Genomic DNA, 22,959 nt, shown 5'->3' on the forward strand with positions numbered 1-22,959 from the left:
TAGTTTGAAATGCAGGCTTTCCCTCCTTTTTGCTACCCGGCCAATTCTTATCATCTCTTATTTCACACACTAGTACAATATTGTTATGTCTAACTAACTCCCAGCACATTCCGCCTCCTTCCCCAGCGTCATCTAATTCTAAGAGTAAAACATAAGAAAGAAAAAGGCTGCATCTTCATATATTGTCAAAGCAAGAACATCCAATGTTAACAGCGTTGACATGAGGGAGATTGACAGTTATTTTATGTTTCTTCCATTTGCGAATAATCGCACCAATTGTTGTCATCTTCTCACCAAGCTGCTTGGCGATAGTCTTGTAGCCCATTCCAGCCTTGTGTAGGTCTATAATATTGGACAGCTCTTTGGTCTTGGCCATGGTGGAGAGTTTGGAATCTGATTGATTGATTGCTTCTGTGGACAGGTGTCTTTTATTACAGGTAACAAGCTGAGATTAGGAGAATTCCCTTTAAGAGAGTGCTCCTAATCTCTGCTCGTTACCTGTATAAAAGATACCTGGGAGCCAGAAATCTTGCTTATTGATAGGGGATCAAATACTTATTTCACTCATTAAAATGCAAATCAATGTAAAACTTTTTTGAAATGCATTTTTCTGGAATTTTGTTGTTGTTGTTCTGTCTCTCACTGTTAAAATAAACCTACCGTTAAAATTATAGACTGATCATTTCTTTGTCAGTGGGCAAACGTACAAAATCAGCAGGGGATCAAATAATTTTTTCCCTCACTGTATTTATAAAAATGATTTTACAGCTTCAAATAAATCTTACAAGGCTGTAGTTGTGCATAGATTTTTTAAATTCTTTGAGTCAGTCTTGACTCCTAGCAATTACCTGAACAAGGCCCTGCAGTTTTCTAGGTAACATTTTTGGAAGGGGTTTGCCATTGTCTTCTTCCTATGACTGAAAAGAGGGACTTGCCAAGAGTCACCCTGCTGGCTTTTTGCATGAGGCTGGACTAGAACTCCCCACCTAATATACTGCTCAAAAAAATAAAGGGAACATTTTACCATGGAACTGAAGGGGTTTGCGTTCCCTTTATTTTTGTGAGCAGTATAGTTTCTAGTATGGTACCTTAATCGTAACACCAAACTGTGTCACTCTTTACAGTTGCAAGAAAAAGTATGTGAACCCCTTGGGATAACGCGGAGTTTTGCATGAATTGGTCATAAAATGTGCTCTGAACGTCATCTAAGTCACAACAATAGAAAAACACAGTCTGCTGAAAATAATAATACACAAACATTACATGTTGCCATGGTTTAATTGAACATAACATGTAAACATTCACAGAGCAGGGAGGANTTTGTTGAATTACTTGTATGCTTTGGGTCATTGTCCTGTTGCATCACCCATCCTCTGCGGAGCTTCAGTTGGCGGACAGATGGTCATACGTTTTCCTGCAAAATGTCTTGATAAACTCTGGAATTCATTTTCCCATCAATGACAACAATCCGTCCAGGCCCTGAGGCAGCAAAGCAGCCCCAAACCATGATGCTCCCTCCACCATGTTTTACAGTGGGGATGAGGTTTTGATGTTTGTGTGCTGTGCCTTTTTTTCTCCACACATAGTGTTGTGTGTTTTTCCCAAACAACTCAATTTTGGTTTCATCTGTCCACAGTATATTTTGCCAGTAGTGCTGTGGAACATCCAGGTGCTCTTTTGCAAACTTCAAACGTGCTGCAATATTTTTTGGGGACAGCAATGGCTTCCTCCGTGGTGTCCTCCCATGTACTCCATTCTTGTTTAATGTTTTCCTTATTGTAGATGTGTCAACAAAAATGTTAGCATGTGCCAGAGATTTCTGTAGGTCTTTAGCTGACACTCTAGGATTCTTCTTTACCTCAAGAAGCATTCTGCGTTGTGCTCTTGCAGTCATTTTTACAGGACGACCACGCCTAGGGAGAGTAGCAACAGTGCTAAACTTTCTCCATTTGTAGACAGTCTGTCTTACCGTGGACACATGAACATCAAGGCGTTTGGAGATACTTTTGTAACCCTTTCCAGCTTCATGCAAGTCAACAATTCTTGATCGTAAGTCTTCTGAGAGCTCTTTTCTGCAAGGCATGGTTCACATCAGACAGTGCTTCTTGAAACCAGTAAACCCATAACAGGTGTGTGTTTTTAACGGGCAGGACAGTTGTCAGCAACACATCCAATATCATCACACTGATTGGAGTCAAGGCTGGCTCCCTCCTGGCTCCAATTAGCTCTTGGAGACGTCATTAGGCTAGGGGCTCACATACTTTTTCCTCCCTGCTCTGAATGTTTACATGTTATGTTCAATTAAACCATGGCAACATGTAATGTTTGTGTATTATTATTTTCAGCAGACTGTGTTTTTCTATTGTTGTGACTTAGATGACGTTAAGAGCACATTTTATGACCAATTCATGCAAAACTCCGCGTTATCCCAAGGGGTTCACATACTTTTTCTTGCAACTGTATAGCTTATTGAGAATAATCCTATTCATAGGATTGTATTACTTTGGCCTTTCCCCCCCTTCTATTAAGGCCATTTTAGATTTTTTACTAGTGTCTGTTGATGAGCAAATAACATACTGACTGTAGACCTACTATTCCTATAGATTATGATAGCCCAGCTTCTTCAACAATGGGGACAGAAGGGTTTCCTAGACCATGTAGAGAGGTAAATATATTTAGCATATTTCATTTTTGATATATTGTATGTTTTTAAATATTATATTCTCTTGTATATATTTTAAACATATGTTGTTTTAATATTACTCACAAATAATTCTATATATACACACACACACATACTGTACATAAAGACATATTTATATAATGGCCACAATAATATATGCAATTTATTGTGCTAGTCCATTCATTTGAATGTACAGAATTCAGATTTAATTGCCTGAGAGCTACCCATTGAAATACTTGCAAAGAATTCTGGACATTGTAATCTAAAGCATCTTGGAATTGCAGCAAGTGTACTTGCATCCTTTTAAACATGGTTAAATTAAATAGAAATTAAATAATTTAAAAATATTTACAATGGAATTTCTATTTCTAACAGTATCAGAAATTATTGTACATGTTTTGCAGGACTCTGAATTTTATATGTTGGCTTTTGGAAATTGTAGAAATAAATACATTACAAATTGGGGAAACTGGGAAAATTGCAAGCAAAATTGGTAGCTCTGGATAGTTTATATCAAATGGATAACCTCACAAGAAATTGGCTAAAATGTATAATCAGCACACTGACATCAATTGAAATCTGTCCTGTACATTTGAAAGGAGCAGATGAAAAAAAGGAATACTGTCTCATGAACTCTGCTCAGAGACCAACTCTGTTTAAATTCCTGCTATCAAAATATTTCCATTGATAATGGTTATTACCATGTTTCCCTGAAAATAAGACCTATCTCGAAAATAAGACCTAGCTTGATTTTTACGTGTGCTCCAAATATAAGCCCTACCTCAAAAATAAGCCCAAGTTAATATCCCCACCCACTCTGTCCCACCATCTGGTTGTACGAGGTGGGGTGAGGCACAAACATAAAAATCAAGCTAGAGCGGGGGTGCTGCATGCATCCTGCATCCACTTACCTCAGGGTCCCCACAGCCAGGCCTCCCATGCCCCAACACTTGCCTCGCCTTGTGGCAGCGGCACGAGCAGCAGCAGCTCCATCCACTTCTTCTGGTTGCTGGCAGCCACTCGCAGCAGGAGGCCGTGTGGCACGTCTTGCCAGTGCTGCCAGTTATGTCAGGATGCTACATGGCACATTGTACCAGTGCTGTTGCTCGCGCATGCCACAATACACCACATGGCATCCTGCCACGACCAGCAACACTGGTGTGATGTGTCATGTGGCCTCCTAACCATGACCGGCAGCACCAGCGTGACACACCACATGGCATCCTGCAGCAAGTGGCAGCACTGGCGCAACACGCCATGAGTGGCGGCACCGACACAATGCGCCACGTTGCATCCTGTGAGTGGCGGCACTGGCATGATGTCATGAGCAGCAGCACCTGCACAATGTGCCATGCGGCGTCCTGCCACGAGTGGTGGCACTGGCACAACACGCCACGTGGGGTCCTACAAATGGCTGTGAGCGGCTGCAGAAGTCGGGCAGCGGCATGACAAGTGTCGGGACTGGCTGCGGTAAGCGGGTAAGACATCCCCTCAAAATAAGATCTAGTGTCTATCTAGTGTCTGAAGACAAAAAAAAATATAAGAGCAGGTCTTATTTTCGGGGAAACACCGTAGAACTGTAAATTAAGCTTTTATTTGATTTGGAGGGTTTTTTTCCTCCTATCCCATATTGTTTTCCTTTTTGGGTCACAGTTTTTAGTTGTAGCTTCCATATGTTGTTTTATATAGGAATACCATAATCCTCATTATTTGGACATTATTTGTTTCCATCAGGAAACAATCTATAAATATCGTTTTGTGCTAGAAAAGAGCTAAGAGATAGCGATGTATTCAAGTTTGTGCTACAGTCAGTGAAAATTGAAATCCAATACTTTACATTCACATTTATATCATTGTCATCTGAACAATAAATGATCCTAATAATGATAAACAGATTTTTTTTGTTCTTTAATGATTTCAGAATCATTAAACAACAAAAAAAATCTGTGTATTATTAGGAGTGATGCATCCAAATGCATCCAATTCAATATAGTTTGGATGCATCAAAAAGATATACACAAAACAGTTATGTTCTTTGCATAGTGATTATATATACAGTATTCCTCCTGGCAGATTTTTATTTAAAAATTGCTTGCAGTAATTAAAAAAAATGTCTTAATTTTGAAGAATAGCTACAAACTGTCATTTAGGGCACAGAAGTCTTTATAACCAATTGCTACTTCTATAAAGTTCATAAAGTCTTCTCTAAACCAGGGAGTTGACTATCTGTGGCCTTCAACTCTCAGAATTTCTCACCCAGTCATGTGGAGTCTTCAAATTCCCATGGTTGGACTCCCCTTCCTTGTTTTGAGCATCAAAACTGTTAATTTGGAAGAGTTTCTTCATCATTATGCTTTTCTCTTTTCTTTTTCTCATCTTTTGCTAGTGTGGTGGATTTTTACAAAAAACGGCGCGATGTGATGCTTAATGCAGCAGATACATGGCTAAAAGGTTGGAGTCAATAATGAACATTTGAACTATTAATATATGACTGAAATATACTACTAAAAAGATTATTAAAAAGGGAAACGTATAACTTTTCCCTTTGTCTTGAGAAGTGTGTGAAAAATTAATGTATCCCATTTTAGGGTTACCTTCAGTAAAAACAATCTTTTTTCATTTTGAAGGTTGTTCAATGCTCGGTGATAACTCTCCTGTGAAAATATAATATAGTCCCTTGCCTTTTTCATTTTATTCCTGTGTTTTATTTCTGCTATTGCTGTGTCCCTACAACTATTCCAGATAATATACTTATACTTGTGGTTCTTTTTAGTAAAGAAGCTTTTCTGTCAGGCATAAATTCATTTACTGGCATCATTACTAGCCAATAAAACTCAACACAGTCCTTGGATATAGGTATAGATATATGTCAAGTCCATAATATTTCCCACATGTTACTACATTCTACTAATGATGATGCTAATTGTTTGTAACTGCTTATTCAATAAATTGTGTATAGATAATCCTAAATTTATGACAACAGTTGGGACCAGAATTTCCATTGCTAAATAAGACATTTTTTGCTGCAGTTGTTAAGTGAATCACACAGTTGTTAAGTGAATTTAGCTTTCCTCATTTACTTTGCTTTTTGGAAATCAGCTGGGAAAATCACAAATTGTGATAACATGACCTCAGAAGTCTGCAACTGATATAAATAAATGTCAATTGCAAAGCACCCAAATGTTGATCATATGACCATGGGGATGCTGCAATAGTGATAAGTGTGAAGCATAGTTGCAAGCTATTTTTTTAGTGCCAAATACTTCGAACAGTCATTAAACAAATGGTTAAGTGAAGGACTACCTATATTGGAGCTAACCATTATAACTAATAGCTATTTCACCAGACACAATCTGATGGATATTGTTATGTCAGCCTTCGCCAGATAGACCAGGCTAGAGATTCAACCTACCAGGTTAAAACTGACTTTATTAGTAACAGCTATAGTAAACAGAATTTTACAAATGTGATTGTGCTCCATAAATCTTCCTTATTCTCTGATACCAGCCTAAAGTTCAGCCATATATGCAGAAGTTTACTCAAAAAGAAATCCTGTTTTGCTCATTAGAACAGATTTTTCAATACAGCCATTTGTAGTGAAGAAAATAAGTTGCATTTACTTTACCAGCAGTAATTTAGAATGAAAACATACATATACCATACATATACTGTTTAGTCTGTACCCAGCCAGGATTTTGTAGTTTGTATCAATCAATCAGAATAGAGCTGGAAGGAACCTTGGAGGTCTTCTGTCCAACCCCCTGCTCAAGCATGAGACCTTATAGACATTTCAGACAATTAACTTCCAGTCTCTTCTTAAAAACCTCCAGTGATGAAGCATCTACAACTTATGAAGGCAAGGTGTTCCACTAGTTAATCACTCTTAGGAAGTTTCTCCTTAATTCCTGGTTGCTTCTCTCCTTAATTAGTTTCCATCCATTGTTTCTTGTCCTGCCCTCTGGTGCTTTGAAAAATAAGTTGACCCCACTCCTCTTTATGGCAATCTCTCAAATACTGGAATACTGTTATCATGTCCCCCTAGTCCTTCTTTTCTCTAGACTAACCAAACCCAAACCCTGCAACTGTTCTTCATAAGTTTTAGTCTCCAAGGCTTTAATCCTCTTAGTTGCTCTTCATTGCACTTTTTCCAAAGTCTCAACATGTTTTTTGTAATGTGGTGACCAAAACTGGATGCAGTATTCCAGGTGTGGCCTAAAGTGGTGCTAATACTTCACGTGATTTTGATTCTATGCCTCTCTTTATACAACCAAAGGTTGTATTAGCTTTTTTGGCTGTCGCCGCACACTGCTGACTCATATTTAAGTGATTGTCCACTAGGACTCCAAGGTACCTCTCTCATAGTTACTGTTTTTGAGCCAGGTTTCGCCTAATCTGTACTTCTACCTTTGTTTTTTCCTGCCTAAGTCTAAAACCTTGCTTTTCTCCATATTAAATTTTATTTTGTTGGATAGGGCCCATTGCTCAAGTCTGTCAAGATCTTTTTGGATCCTGAGCTTGTCTTCTAGGATATTTTGGCTATTCCTGCTAGCTTAGTGTCATCTGCAAATTTGATGAGTTCTCCTTCTATTCCTTCATCTAAGTCATTTATGAAGATATTGAAGAGTACTGGGCCTAAGACAGAACTTTGTGGGATTCCACTGCTTACTCCCCTCCATGTAGATATAGTACCATTAACTACTCGTTAAGTACAGTTTCTCAGCCAGTTACAAATCCATCTGGTGGTGATGCTATTTATCCCATATTTTCCAGCTTACTAAGAAGTAGGTTTGTCTAATGTCTTGCTGAAATCTGAATATACTATATCTACAGCATTTCATTCCATTGGCATCCTTCAGTCTCGAGAGACTATGGTATCGTGCTCTGGAAAGAGGTCCTAAGGTAGCATCTGGTGTGGCTAAAAAGGCCAATTCGAGAATGGCAGTCCCTTCTACATTGAGGGCAGATACAATCTGTCCCCTGTCCAGCCCCCAGGTTTCGTTGGTTCCAAGACTGTCTCTTTGCCTCAGCCTGCCACACAAGTGTCTCTTCAAATTGGAGAAGACCATGCTGCGTCTTTAGCCTCCAGGCTGAACGATCAGAGGTCAAGGATTCCCAGCTGTCCATTCCCAAGGCCTTCAGATCCCTCTTGCAGATACCCTTATATCGCAGCTCAGGTCTCCCTCTGGGGCGCTTTCCCTGCACTAGTTCTTCATACAGGAGATCTTTAGGAATCCGACCCAGCCATTCTCACGACATGCCCAAGCCAGCGTAGACGTTGCGGTTTCAATAATGTATACATGCTAGAAATTCCAGCACATTCCAGGACTGCGCTATTTGGGACTTTGTCCTGCCAGGTGATGCCGAGAATACATCAGAGACAGCGCATGTGAAAAGTGTTCAGCTTTCTCTCCTGTCATGAGTGAAGAGTCCAAGACTCACTGCAGTACAAGAGTGTGCTCAAGACGCAGGCTCTATAGACCTGGATTTTTGTATGTTCTGTCAACTTCTTATTAAGCCATACTCTCTTTATAAGTCTGGAAAATGTGGTGGCCGCTTTACCAATACATTTATTCAGCTCAGTATCTAAAGAGAGAGTGTCTGAAACAGTTGAGCCAAGGTACACAAAGTCATGGACAACCTCCAGTTCCTGTGTAGAGACTGTAATACAGGGAGGTGGATCCACATCCTGACCCATGACTTTTGTCTTTTTCAGGCTGATTGTTAGACCAAAGTCTTGGCAGGCCTTACTAAAACAGTCCATAAGTTGTTGAAGATGTTCGGCAGAGTGAGTAGTAACGGCAGTGTTGTCAGCGAAGAGGAAATCCCGTAGGCATTTCAGCTGGACTTTAGACTTTGCTCTCAATCTAGAGAGATTAAACAGTTTTCCATCTGATCTGGTCCGGAGATAGATACCCTCTGTTGCAGTTCCAAAAGCGTGTTTCAGCATGACAGCAAAAAAGATCCCAAATAAAGTTGGTGCGAAGACGTAGCCATGCTTCACTCTACTTCGAATGTCAAAGGAATCTGATGTTAGGCCATCAAAAACAACAGTGCCCTTCATATCCTATGAAAGGACCTGATGATGTTGAGGAGCTGAGGTGGACATCCAATCGTGAAGAGAATTTTATATAAGCCGTCCCTGCTAACCCAAGTCCAAAGCCTTCGTAAGATCTATGAAGGCTACGAAAAGTGGCTGTCTTTGTTCCCTGCATTTTTCCTGCAACTATCTAAGGGAAAATATCATGTCAATGGTGGATCTGTTGGCTCGGAATCCACACTGTGATTCTGGATAGACTCTCTCTACAAGCACCTGGAGCCTCTTCAGTACGACACGGCCAAGCAGCTTCCCTACAACACTAAGAAGAGAGATGCCGCGATAGTTGTTACAATCACCCCTGTCGCCTTTGTTCTTATACAGTGTGATGATATTTGCATCCTTCATGTCCTGTGGTACTCCACCTTCCCTCCAATAAAGGCAGAAAATTTCGTGCAATTCAGTGGGGATGATGCTCTCTTTGCAGCACTTCGGATTTCGGCAGGGATGTTATCTTTTCCAGGTGTCTTGCCGGAGGCAAGGGAGTCCAGAGCCACATTTAATTCTTCTAGAGTTGGTTTGCTGTCGAGCTCCTCCAAGACAGGCAGGCACTCAATATTATTTAATGCTTCTTCAGTTACCTCATTTTTTCTGGAATATAACTCAGAGTAGTGCTGCACCCAACATGTCATCTGCTGTGCTCGGTCCCAGATAACCTCGCCTGTGGCAGACTTCAGAGGGGCAGATTTCTTCTGTATTGGACCTAAGACCTGCTTAATGCCATCATACATCCCCTTGATGTTGCCTGTGTCAGCTGCTATCTGGATCCGAGAGCAAAGCTGCAGCCAATAATTGTTAGCACATCTCCTGGTGGTCTGTTGGACTTTGCTATGCGCAGCTCGCAAAACCCATAGGTTGCGCTCGCTGGAACAGGCTTTATATGCAATTAAAGCTCTCATTGTTTCCTCGATGGCTGGCGTCAGGTTCTCCGAATGGGCTTCAAACCAATCTGCTGTCTTTCTGGTCTCTTTACCAAATATTGACAAAGCGGTGTTATAAACAGCGTTCTTGAAATATACCCAACGTTCAGATGCATTTGCTTCAGCCGGGCCTGGGAGAGTCTCCTTTAGTGCTTGTGCAAAATCCTCTACTTTGCCCTGATTGCGGGTCTTGCTAGTATCAATACGTGGTCTTCCTTCCTTGAATGATGCATTCTCTTTATTTTCAGTTTTATTTTGCTGCACACCAAGGAGTGATCTGTATCGCAATCAGCTCCCTGATAGCTGCGTGTGATTGTAACACTGGGAAGGTTGGAGCACCTGGTAAGAATCAAGTCGAGCTGGTGCCAATGCTTTGATCTTGGGTGTCTCCAAGAGACACTGTGTTAAGGCTTTGTTTTAAAGAATGTATTGCTAGCACAAAAACTGTAGTAGCAACAGAACTCCAGCAGGTGTTGGCCATTTTCGTTCATCTTCCCGATGCCGAACTGACCTAAGCAAGTGGGCCAAGAACTATAATCAGCTCCAACTCTGGCATTGAAGTCGCCAAGAATAAACAGTGGTTCTTTCTCAGGGATTTTCTTGATAATAGCAGCCAGATCGTCATAGAATTTGTCTTTGGATTCTACTGAAGATGATAATGTCGGTGCATATGCGCTAATAAAAGTAGCCAATCCTGCTGGTAAGTGTAGCTGCAAGGACAGAATTCTTTCACTTCCAGCAGCAGGTGGAGTAATGAATCCTAGTAGGGTGTTTCTTTCTTTCTTTTTTTAGAACAAATTTTATTGGTTTTTTAACTTATACAACAAAAGCTCGGGACACACCGTGGTGTTAAATCAATCTAAATCTCTAAAACCTCTTCCATTTTCTTATTCTCACTCCCTTACTAAATAATTTTCATACAAATAAACATATTATTCCAAAAGATACATTCTTACTCTATTTTACGTATATATTCTAGTAATCACCAATTTTTCTCTCGCTTCTAACTCTAAATCTTAAACCTTAAGTCAATCCATATTTCTACAAGGCCTTTTTAATCTATTAGATATAATTTTAAGTTTCTCTTTTTAGTCTTATTCTGGCTTTCTTTTTGTACCAGGCCGGTTTCCATAACAAAGCCTCTATTTCAGCAGATAGATCTCCCTTTATTGCTTGTGATGTCATTTGGGTCAGTAGAGGACATCCCATCCTCTGTGTTAGGGGCCTGGCTCCTGTGTCATTAGATCCTCGTTGCTTTAAAAGTTCAAGTCTCAATCTTTGGTTCTTTTGATCCTCAAGGATGTGAGTGGAATGCTTATAAGGTAATATAAATTCCTCTTTAATCTCAGTTAGTTCCTCTTCTGGTATATTTTGGTTTATAGAACAGTCAGTTGAAGTCTGGGAATCAATTTGAAGGCTTGGAGTAAGGTTTCTGGCTCTTATTTCTGTAGTAATCTCTTTTATTTTAGCGCATACTTGCTCAGTGGCTTCGTAATTTTTTTCCAATATACGTTTACAGTTTAGTTGTGAGTAAGGTTTCTCCATTTCAATAATAATTGAAGACAGTCCTTTTTATCTTTTAGTGGGGGCTATATTTACTGGAAGTTAAGCAATGTCCACCCCCACGCTTTCTAACCGCTGAATCAACTTCTTTATCTTTTCCCTTCTGTAATAGTTTGAAGGTCAAGCCAACCTCATCTCCAGGCAAAAACAGGCAGTTGCAATATTAAATTTTCGCCCCAAGATGTCCTCAGTGTGTTACAAAATCTTTCCCCAACAGCATTTTTTTTCTTTTTCTCTCTTTTTAAAAAAAAATATTCTTCAAGTGTAAAGTAGAAATAAAGCTCTATAAAAAAGTTTTTTCTGTACCCCAAAGTAGATAGAAGTAAGGTATAGTCATTAAAAATAATTATTCTGTCCTTTTATTCAGTGCATTTCTTCCGACGCAAACAAACGCCGCTCTCTCGAGACAGGGAAATAATTTCAAAAAGGCTTTTACAGGCAGAGAGAAAAATAGGGTGAAGAGAGGAGAAGGGAGGGTCTCACCCGGATCATCCGTGGTGGGTCTTTCACGCTTAGATGTTCCTGTGACTTTCGGCTGGTGCAGCTAGATGATTGGCTATCTTGTAGGACGATCTTTGCTCCGTCGGCCCTAAGGAGTTAGCTGGAGCCACGGAAGACGCTGCTGCCCTCCCGCAGTCACCAACAAGCCTCCTCATCGGTGGTCGCCCTTCCAGGGCGACTTTCAACCCACTATGGGGTCTACCAGCGAAGAAAAAACAGCCGGTGGAGAAACGAGTCTCTTCACACGACCGGAGTCGCCGCGAACTGGAACCGGAAGTCCTAGTAGAGTGTTTCTGACCGCAAAGCCAACCCTGTATTCCCTAGTCTCATTCGATGGTTTTCCCTGCCAGAAGAATGAGAAATTTCTCTCCTTAACAGATCCCAAATAAGTCTGACAGCCTTGTCTCTTGAAGGGCAACGATGTCCATCTGCAGTCTGCTCAGCTCCATGTCGATGACAGCTGTCTTACGTACGTCATCTATTTCTTGCAAATCGTCAGAAAGGCCGGGGGTCATTGTTCGAACATTCCAAGTGCCCAATTTTAGGGCAAAAATTTTCTTGTGTTTATTGCATGGTGCAGAGTTATCAGTCTGCTTGTCAGCTTTAACCCTAAACCCCACTCACCCAGTGAGGTTAACAGACCATGGCAGGGCATCCGGTCTTATTTTCAGGGGGTGTTTTTTCCATGACCAGGGGGGCGCAGAAGAAGTGGGCCAATGAGGCAAGCAGGTATCAATTCATGGTAAGCAGGTGAGGGGTAAGCAGGTGAGGGGTGTGGTGGACAGCTCCACCCCCCACCCTAGTGTGAGCTAGGCATGCACCTCGCCCCAAAACTAGGGTTTATCAAGCTAGGACTTATTTTGGGGGTAGGTCTTACTTTCCTGGAAACATGGTACATTTGTTAATTGTTTAGCAAAAAGTTCATCTATTTATTTTGCTTGGTTGAGTGGCCTATAGCAATGTCATTCTTTTTTCCTTTTATATTGACCCATATGGATTTTAGGAGGTTTTCATCCATATTTTTTTGCATTTCTGTAGAGATGTAGTGATCCTTTATATATAATGTCAATGTTGCGACAAACTGAACTGAAACCGTTTTTCATTTTGTCTTTGTTGCCACAGTTTAGTTTAGAGATTTTAGATGAAGGAGGGGGAAGGGGGATGTTAAGTTTGTCAGTTAGCCATAACAATACTTCAGGTCAGCCCTGAAAAGGGTTTTGGCGGGCTGAAAAGCTGGGAGGAGAGCCCGCGTTTTTAAATAATTGGTGAATGTGATCTATGACAGCAGTTTGGGGTGGGAATTGCAATTTGTTACTTTGTAGCCTGAGGGAGGGGATGTCAGTCTTGGGTTCACCTATGTAAGTGCCGATACTTTGTTTCCTAAATAAAATGTTCTTTAAGGAAGAAATCTTTGCCTTGAAGTTCTTTTAAATGGTTTCATCTAACGGAACCATGACATATAACGCAACTCCACCACCTTTTTTGTTAGGTCTATTTCTTTTGAATAGTTTGTATTCTTCCAACAGTACAGTCATGAGTTTCTTTCCACCATATTTCAGTAATGGCAACTATATCATATCTATCTTCGTGTATTAGTATTTCAAGTTCACCCTGTTTGTTCCCTAGACTTTGAGCATTCGTGTATGGACATTTGAGTCTTTTATGGGTCTTGGGTATATTTCTTATATCTCCAACTTTATAACTGGGTTTTCCATCCTTTCTATCACTCTCTACTTTATTGTGTTTTTCTTTTCTTTCTCTTTACTCCCTACCTCCTTATATGATTGGTTATCTAATGTTTTTGCTTGAAATTAGGTTCTAAAGGTCTTGATATTGGTCCCCCTCCCCACTCAATTTTAGTTTTAAAGCCCTTCTGAGAAGATGAGCCAGTCATTTTCTGAATATATTCATTCCAGTTCTTGTGAGGTTCACTCCATCCCGTAGCAATTCATGTAGGTAACACAAACCATGGTCTAGGAAACTGAAGTTCTCTTGACAACACCAGTTTTTAAGCCAGTGGTTCGTTTCTAAAATCCTTTGCTCCTTCATTGGAAGTTGTCTTTTGTTGGAAGTATAGATGAAAATACCACTGGTGCTCCTAATTCTTTAAATTTCTTCCCTAGCTGTTCTTAATCTCTTGTTATTGTTTTTAGATTCATTGTTGTGTCATTGGTCCCCATGTGTAGAAGAATGAAGGGATAGTAATCCATGCGGTTGATTATTTTAGTAAGGTTCTCACTTAAATCTTTAGTTTTTGCTCCAGGGAAACAACATACCTCCCTAGATTGACTGTTCTGTCTGCAGACTATAGTTTCTGTTCCCCAAAGAATTGAGTCTCCTATCATTAATATTCACCTTTTTTCCCTAGGGAAGTCTGGGATACTGTTCTTCCTGTCACAGGAATTCTGGGTTGTGTCTCTTTTTTAGAAACTATTGATGACTGCTCTTTTATAGGTGTCTGCATATTTTCTTCCAGAGGAAGGCTGTGAAAGCAATTGTTCAGTTCCAGAGGGGCTTTACTGGAGTAGGCTATGATGGATAATAGGGGCTTTGCTAATAATAATAATAATAATAATAATAATAATAATAATAATAATAATAATAATAATAATAATAATAATAATAATAAAGTTGGAAGGGACCTTGGACGTCATCGAGTCCAACCCCCTGCTCAGGCAGGAAACCCTATACCCTAAACTTCCAGTGTTGGAGCATTCACCGCTTCTGGAGGCAGGTTGTTCCACTGGTTAATTGTTCTAACTGTCAGGAAGTTTCTCCTTAGTTCTAGGTTGTTTTACCCTTGATTAGTTTCCATCCGTTGTTTCTTGGTGGTTGTTTTCTTCTAAAAGTGACATGTTTCCATGTTTTCCCCTTTAGGTTCATTTATAGCACCATTTTTTATGGAAGCTGTTTGTTCCCTATAGTATTCAATTTGGGTGTATCGGTTTTCTTCTTTTTGTTCATGTGTCGGGTCATTTTTTTTAGAAGCTGTTCCCTGTTGTGTTTAATTTTGGTGTAGTCTTTCTTGATTAGGTTGGGGATTCTTGCTTTGTTCATTGAGTTTCAGAGTGGTTAGAATTGCTTCTAGACCCTTTACTTTTTTTTCTGTAAATTCTTCCTTCATCAAAAAGTCCCCTCTGAGTTTTCCTCCACCTGTTCTTTCTCATAGTGTAACTTATAGGACAAGAACAGCTCAGGAGAAAGCCTCTTCACTACAGCTTTATCTTAAAAGGAGAAACTTTGGCTATTCTAATAAGATAGGGGTGTCAAACTGCCGGCCTGCGAGACGGATGCATCATGAAGAAACCGTGCCCACCCCATTGCCGGCAATGGGGAAATGTCGCGAGTTTGACATGTCTGTAATAAGAGATCTGAGTCTACTTTCTCCCCATTCATAGGGTAAAGAAGTCAGCATACACCAGTGGTGGCGAACCTATGGCACGGGTGCCAGAGGCAGCACTCAGAGCCCTCTCTGTGGGCACGCACGCCATCGCCCCAGTCCTAGGCCTTCAGCTGGGTTTTATAAAACCTTTTCGCTTTAGGCCTCCGCTGCTGTGTCAAAAAAAAAAAAAGGTTCAATCAATCAGTCAATTTCAACTTCTCGCAGGAAAAAAAAAGATCTTGCAAAGTTGGAATTGATTGATTGAACTTTTTAGTCCCACCCAGTCTGCCGTTACCACCACAGCCACGCCCACCCAATGGGCCATGCCCACCCAATAGGCCACACCCAGCCAATGGGCCACACCCACCTGGCACCCGATGATGCATAACTGGGTTTTGGGTTGCACTTTGGGCACCTGGTCTCTAAAAGGTTCGCCATCACTGGCATACACCATTAAGTTTTAAATCATGAGTTATGTACTTCAGTGCATTTCTAAAGTAATTCCTTAAGTTAGTTGGTGGTAGCCATATATGTGCTTTTCTGTTTTTCACTCTGCTATTTCATTTCTCTCATTTAAGGTCTGGCAGACTGGCATATCCCTGCTGCTGGAATGTTTCTATGGATTAAGATTAAGGGAGTTCCTGATACCCAAGAATTGATCATGAAAAAAGCTTTGGAGAAACAAGTATGAAAAATAAATATTGAATCTAAAGCAAAATGGGGAGAGAGGGCAAATACATTTTTTAACAATTCTAATATGAGAAGCTTATGACTGACTGAGAAGGGTTTTGCTTTAGGTGTTGCTTGTCCCTGGATGTTCATTTAACATTAACAGTTCTGATCCCAGCTCTCATGTCAGAGCCTCCTTCTCTCTCTCTTCTCCAAGTCAGATTGATCAGGTGAGTGAAGTTTGCCTTGTCTCCACATCTACCATTTCATCAGACTCACAGTCATTATTCTTATGTTATAGTTGATAAGCCATGTTCTATTCCATTTCAATCTTTCCCTCTTTCTGTGAGAAACCGGCTGAATTTGGGCTATCAAATTTGAATCTTTCATTACTTTTCATATTTCTATTGACAGGATGATTTAGTTATTTGCTGGAAAATTTTAAAGGATTAGAAAGTTAATTCAGTCTTATAGAGTATGGGATTGGTATAGGCATTATAGGATCCTGCTTTTAGGTAACATTAGAATCATCTCCATGTAACACGGAATATGAATTTCTGAACACAATGTACATTTAAATGTATCCATGAAATATTGTAGGCATTTGTAGATATTTAGCTATCAAGTCAATTGGCCTAGGAATAGTACCAATATAGTTAATGTAGGATCTTAAAAAAAGATTTCTTTCTACTCAAATTCATGAATAGTGCCAATGCATAGAAGAGTGATTTCTCTTCATCTAAATCTTAATTCCATTTAGACAATGAGGAATATACATAAAAGAAATATATGTGTAGGCATTGCATGAAACATTGCAGTGCACTTTCAAGGTGGAATCTGTTTGCATGTGACATTGATCATGAGAAATATTCATGGTAGATGGAAAAAAGATTGGGTAAGCTATGGCTTATCTATGTAGCTATTTCATATCTTGAAATTCCAGCTTATGTTTCTGCATTTGTATTGATGAAACTACATTGGAAAGAATATTCAGCTCTTTTACATGCATACCTAGTGCCTTCCTTGAGCCATATAATAAGGCTCAAAATATTACTGGTTTTATTTTGTTATTATAATAATTCATAATACTATTCTTATTATAATTAATAATATAATATATAACCCATTACTATATTTAGGGGTAAACAATATTATACAAAATAAAAAGTACAAAATAGTAAGCTACAGAAATTAGATGGATGAGATAAAAGGAAATACAGCTAAATCTAGCTTACAATATCATCAGCATTCACTGTTTCTTTCAAACTTTCTGTTTTTCCAAATTATTTTTTCCTTATTTATACCATCTTTTTACTGATTCATGTCATATAAATAGCGGTTCTTGTTGTTGTTACAGGGTTTCCAAAGATTGGCTGACATCATTAAAGAAGCTGTATGATTTTATTAAATGAAAAATCCTTAAGAAGAAAAATATGTTTTTCCAGCTGTATAGAATATACAATGATATAGAATATAAGTGATAAAGAATTTTATGCACTTTTAAAATGTACATTAACATCTGAAAACATTATATGAATATGTGCAAAACTTACTTATTAATTAGGTTGCCACAAAAACTTTACTCAGGGTGAAATCTTTTACCACCAAAGTTTTTAATACTTTTCAGATTTCACAGGGATGCTGTTGTTTTATCTTAGTATTCTTCCCGAAGGTAAGCATTATACATTTCAGAATCAGGCATATTTGTGTGGAATTGGTTTAATTTCTGTTTCTTTTAATAATGTTCTATATCTTCTAATACTTGTCATGATTCATTCAGAAATTCTTTAAGTCTATTGCATGTTTTGTATTTGCTTTGAAGTTTAAAACAAAACTAAGTGGGAAAAAGTTTTCTGCAAATGGAAATTTAAACTCAAGGAAACCACATTTCTACAGGTAAGAATGAGCAGAATTTGAGAATAGACTCTCTAATATGAGCAACTTTATTTTTTGGCCCATATAAATTAAATATTCCATTCTATAATGCTGTGTATCTCTTATAAATTAAAACTATATTTGATGTCATCATAGAGATTCTTTCACAGCAAAGTTTTCTATGGAAATCCTGATCTCCTATACTTAAAATTTTGGATTAAGAAAACAGACCTTCATAATAAATTTCAGTGTGTAAAACCAGGAAAATTTATATATTTTTTAAAAATGCTATTTAGATTTTTCTGAGTTTCATCCCACACAGTCAACTATAAGATTCCCATCATCTAGTTTAGAAAAACAAACACCTATATCGATAAATAACATTCTGTCTATTTCTTCTGAGAGTAGACAGCTTTATTTTCAGGATGCATATTTTAAATACTCAATAATTGAATTATAGAAGTGAGATCATGTAATACTTATGAAAAGAGAAATACTTCCTCCGCCTGGTTATTGGCCAAGCAAAACAAGTTGTCAAGCTACAAAGATTTATTTTATTTGGACTGCCATATTGCTTCTAGCTTGTCTACAGTTGCAAGGGCGGGGAGCTTGGGATCAAACAGGTGTTCCCTATCAGTGTGAGAGCCGAAGCTGCTGAAGAAATGTGTTGGCCAGCTGAAGGTTTCTTCTCTCATAACAACTGCTGGAAGATTAATTGGACAGTGTGACTGAACTGTCAGAGAGGGAGGGAAGGTTTTACTCTTTTAATTATCTGTTTCCACCATGTTGCCTGAGCTACCTTTTCTTCTATTTGCCAGTATGTTATGCCTAATTAAAGTTAACATTAAAGATCACTGTCTCCAGTGTTTTACTTCGTTGGGCTTTTCAGCCAGGATTTGACACTAGCCTAATTGAAGAGCCGAGAAAAGTCAAAAATTATTTTGCACAGTGCATTTATTTGTCATATTTTAATACTTTAAAATAGAAATGCTGATGCTCTCACGAGGATACTTTTTTTTAATGATTATGATTTTTTCTCTAGGTTTAACTAATTGATAATTCCTAAAGATGGAATATTGCTATAGATTAAAAATAAGCAGATAATCTGAAACCATCAGGTGGTGGTGGGAAAAGTACTGAAGAAGAAAAGATAATTTCTTCTCCAAGTTCCTTCTGTTATTCAACATGTCACTATAGCTCACTCTACCCTCTCATGCCTAGCATCAATTGATCTATTCATATTAATGGCTGCAATCAACTTCACAACCACTTAAATCCTCTAGCATTAAGCCATTCCTGGGTGCAATCTGATATAAAAAGGTCTAAGTTCTCTGAAGTGACTAGATGTCTTAGAAACCCTGCAGACAAGATTGCCAGGCACCAACAGCTGCCAGACAGCGGTGGCTATAGGGATGGGTGTAAACATCTGCAAGGTGGCAGATAGTATTCCAATCCAATTCCTGTGCTTTTCTTGTATTGATACATACAAATGGAGCGACACTTAGATTATAATGCCATGCCCAGGACCTGTACCACCATGGACATTGCTCCTCCAAAGCAAACCCACCCACCCCCAAAAAAGAGAGAGGAGTTGTGTCTGAGTATGTTTTGACTCCTGGTAATTGCCAGGATTAATTTTTACAGTTTTCTTGGCCACATTTTGAGAGGTGGTTTGCCCTGGCTTTCTTCCTATTGTGGAGTGAGCAAAACTAGTCCAAGGTCACCCTGCTGGCTTTGTGTCTAAGTCCACCCTTATGGTCCTTACCATCTATTTAACATTTCAAGACTCTTCATATTTGTCAGCAGCTAGGAGTTGTTCTGAATTGAAAGGGATTTCATTTGCATTTCTATTCTACGTGAATCTATCATTCCCTCAACTTGTCCTTGCTGTAACATAATAAACTTATTTTGGACTGAAGAGAATATTGGAACTGAGTTAAAAACCTGTTAAATGGCATTAAAGTATATATATTTTTATAAGACCCAATCAAAAACTATTATTGAACATGGTACCAAAATCAATGAAGTTGATTTTATTGGGGACATTGCATTCTGCACTTGATTCTCTAAAGCTAAAAAAGTTAACGCTTATATACATGCTCTCCTCCCTTAATATAACAAACAATAGTGAATCGGTAGTGACTTTTCACAGGTTAGCAAAGCTGCTCCAGTATGTAATGGGGGAGAGAGTTGATTTCAGTCATTCAGATGAATATATTTTAACAAATAAAACAAGAATAGTATTTATTTATACACACTGTCATGGTTCCAATAGATGAAACCGTTTAAAAAAACTTCAAGGCAAAAATTTCTTTCTTAAAGATACATTTTATTTGGAAACAAAATATCAACACGTACATAGGTGAACCCAAGACTAAAAATCCCCTCCCCTTGTTACAAAGTTACTATTGCAATTCCCACCCTAAATTGCTGTCATAAATCACATTCACCAATTGTTGCAAAAGCAGGCTCTCCTCCCAGCTCTCCAGCCCGCCAAAATGTTATCAGCACTGACCTTGGTTCTCGCACATAGGAATTGTTTGGGCTAACTGAGAACTAAACACACACACAAACCTTTTCCTTCATCTAAAATCTCTAAACTAAAATGCGGCAATGAAGACAAAGTTAAAATGGCTTCAGTTCGGTTTGTCACAGCATTGACATTTGGCTCCCCTTAAAAGAAAGGAGAAATCCTGAAAATCAAACAAGAATAAAAGTTAAGAATCCCCCCTCCTTTTGTTCGGATGTTTATCATAAAATTTACGTACAAGTCTATCAGCTTTCATATCAGCACACTTCACTCAGGTGGCTTCTGATAATGGATATCCCTTCCACTGCACTGAATATTGCAATTTCCTTTTATACATTCTTGCATCAAGAATACACTTCACTTTGTAATGAGTCTCTCCAGCCACCACAAGCAGACCAGGTGCTTTCTTAGGAGGGGGTCTCATAGTTGAACCTCTAAAAGGCTTCAACAAACTACAGTGAAATACTGGGTGGATCGTTCCCAAAAGACAAGGGAGTTTCAGTTCTACAGTAACTGGGTTTAAAATCTGCACTATGGAAAAAGGTCCCAGGTATTTCGGTCCCAATTTTTTGCTAGGTAACTTAAGTCTTAAATACTTTGTAGAAAGATAAAACTTTCTCCCCCACACGCTTCCGCACACCCCGCATGGCCCAATCCGGGCTCCAGAGGCTTTTTCCAAGCCACTGCACCCCAGATTTGAGGCTGGGGAATGCTTCTGCGCACCCCGCGTGACCTGATCTGGGCTCTGGAGGCCTTTTCCAGGCCCGTTTGAGCCGCGTGGGGTGCACGGAAGCATTCCCCGGCCTCAAATCCGGGCCACAGCAGCCTGGAAAAGGCCTCCAGAGCCCAGATACAGCCACTGTAAGCACGGGGAAGTGTCCCTCAGCTTTGGTTCTGTTCTCTGTTGCAGAGAACAGAGGCCTAAAGTACATGAGATCATGTGAGATCAGTAGCGTGAGATCTCATCCCACTGATCTTGCGTTACTTTAGCCCTCCATCAGTAGCGTGAGATCTCATCCCACTGATCTTGCGTTACTTTAGCACCGAAGGCCTGGAGCAACCAAGAAAGCAAAGGATCTCAATCTTCACAGGGTGAGTATTGAAGGCCTGGTGCCTAGGGAGACCTGGGCGGGGTGGGGAGGGACAGTATAACCAGGGTGAATGTTGCAGAGCCACTGTGGTCGCTTGTAAGGGCGAACGACTGCCGTGGTGCTGCAATAATCGTAACTTTGGGACTTTCTCATAAGCACCAGTAGGCACTCATCATCACATAACTTTGAATGAGCGTTAAGTGAATGCTCATAACTCGGGGATTAGCTGTATTATAAAAAAGATGTTGAGACTGAAAAGAGTGCAGAAAAAAGCAACAAAGATGATTAGGGGGCTGGAGCTAAAACATGAAGAATGGTTGCAGGAGCTGGGTATGTCTAGTCTAATAAAAAGGATAAGGGTGACGTGATAGCAGTGTTCCAATGTTTGAGGGGCTACCACAAAGAAGACAGGGTCAACCTATTTTCCAAAGCACCAGAAGAAAAGACACGAAACAATGGATGGAAACTAATCAAGGAGAGAATCAACCCAGAACTAAGGAGAATTTTCCTAACAGTGAGAACAATAAATCAGTGGAACAGCTTGTCTTCAGAAGTTGTGGGTGCTCCACAACTTTTAAGAAGAGACTGGACAGCCACTTGTCTGGAATGGTACAGGCTCTCCTGCTTGAGCAGGAGGTTGGACTAGAAGACCTCCAAGGTCCCTTCCAACTCCGTTATTCAATTATGTTCTGTTCAAAACGAAATGGAAATTAGCTGTAAAAAACTAAACTTAGAAACACTAGTTTTATTTCCCTGGAAGGATACATTTTTCACTTGTTTCTAAAAAAAACTATCTTGATATACTCCTTTCTTACTCAAGAGTTACAAAATAGATGAATATTTGTTAAGACAACGGTTATCTAAACTCTCACAAACTTAGAGACAACTTATGAATGACTCAGTAACTACCTTTGAAATATCAGAAGCTATTAAAAAAATAAAATCAGGTAAAGCTCCAGATCCAGGTGGCCTTACAAGCTAATATTATAAATGTTTTGAAGATGAATTTCTTCAGCCACTAAAGGATATATTATAGCGGGGGAAAGATACCTCAAACTTGGGAAGAAGCTAATTTTGCATTACTATGGAAGAAAACTCAAGATGTTACAAAGATAAAGAACTACAGACCAATCTCACTTATAAACTTTTTGCTGCAGTATTGGTAGAAAGATTAAAGAAGGTTTTACATTCATGAAGATGAATCTGGCTTTCTGCCAAAAAGACAGTTAAGGGACAATGTGAGGACTGCTTTCAACATTATTGTAAATGATGATATTAATAACCACTTTGTTAGATGTGCCATTCTAAGAGTTTGGAATAAATATAAAAATAAGGTTTTCTATGGGTGTCCCCCCAGGAAGCTTTTTTCAGAGAAGAAATTGTGAAGCTGGACTAGTGAGCTTATGTTCAAATAATATCTTCTAACTTTGGTGATCCTACCCTCAAGTCTAAGGAAGAGCTAGAATCAGAAGGACCTGTCTGTCACTGGTTTACATATTTACAACTGAAAGAAAGATTTAGACTAGACAAAAAGAGCTATGGATTTGACTGTTAAAAATGAATTGGAAGTCCTACTGTGTGATAGTGATGAACATATTATTTATTGCTAAGGTCTATAAATTGTTATTAAATTTCAATTTGGAAAATGAAT

The 22,959-nt window shown here is 39.2% G+C and overlaps 1 protein-coding gene across 1 annotated transcript in view; it reads left to right on the forward strand.

Moving 5' to 3' along the window:
• AADAT (aminoadipate aminotransferase) overlaps nucleotides 1-18,538 on the forward strand; it is a 42,058-nt gene extending 23,520 nt beyond the window's left edge. The window contains exons 10-14 of the mRNA XM_015814452.1: nucleotides 2,604-2,665; nucleotides 5,070-5,134; nucleotides 15,722-15,828; nucleotides 15,941-16,042; nucleotides 17,170-18,538. Coding sequence (XP_015669938.1) covers nucleotides 2,604-2,665; nucleotides 5,070-5,134; nucleotides 15,722-15,828; nucleotides 15,941-16,042; nucleotides 17,170-17,211 — 378 coding nt within the window. The 3' untranslated portion in view covers nucleotides 17,212-18,538. The remainder of the gene's footprint in view (nucleotides 1-2,603; nucleotides 2,666-5,069; nucleotides 5,135-15,721; nucleotides 15,829-15,940; nucleotides 16,043-17,169) is intronic.
• Nucleotides 18,539-22,959: the final 4,421 nt, after the last annotated feature.

Source organism: Protobothrops mucrosquamatus, unplaced genomic scaffold (assembly GCF_001527695.2).
Source record: "Protobothrops mucrosquamatus isolate PMUCROS unplaced genomic scaffold, P.Mucros_1.0 scaffold_88, whole genome shotgun sequence".
Classification (NCBI taxonomy): domain Eukaryota; kingdom Metazoa; phylum Chordata; class Lepidosauria; order Squamata; family Viperidae; genus Protobothrops; species Protobothrops mucrosquamatus.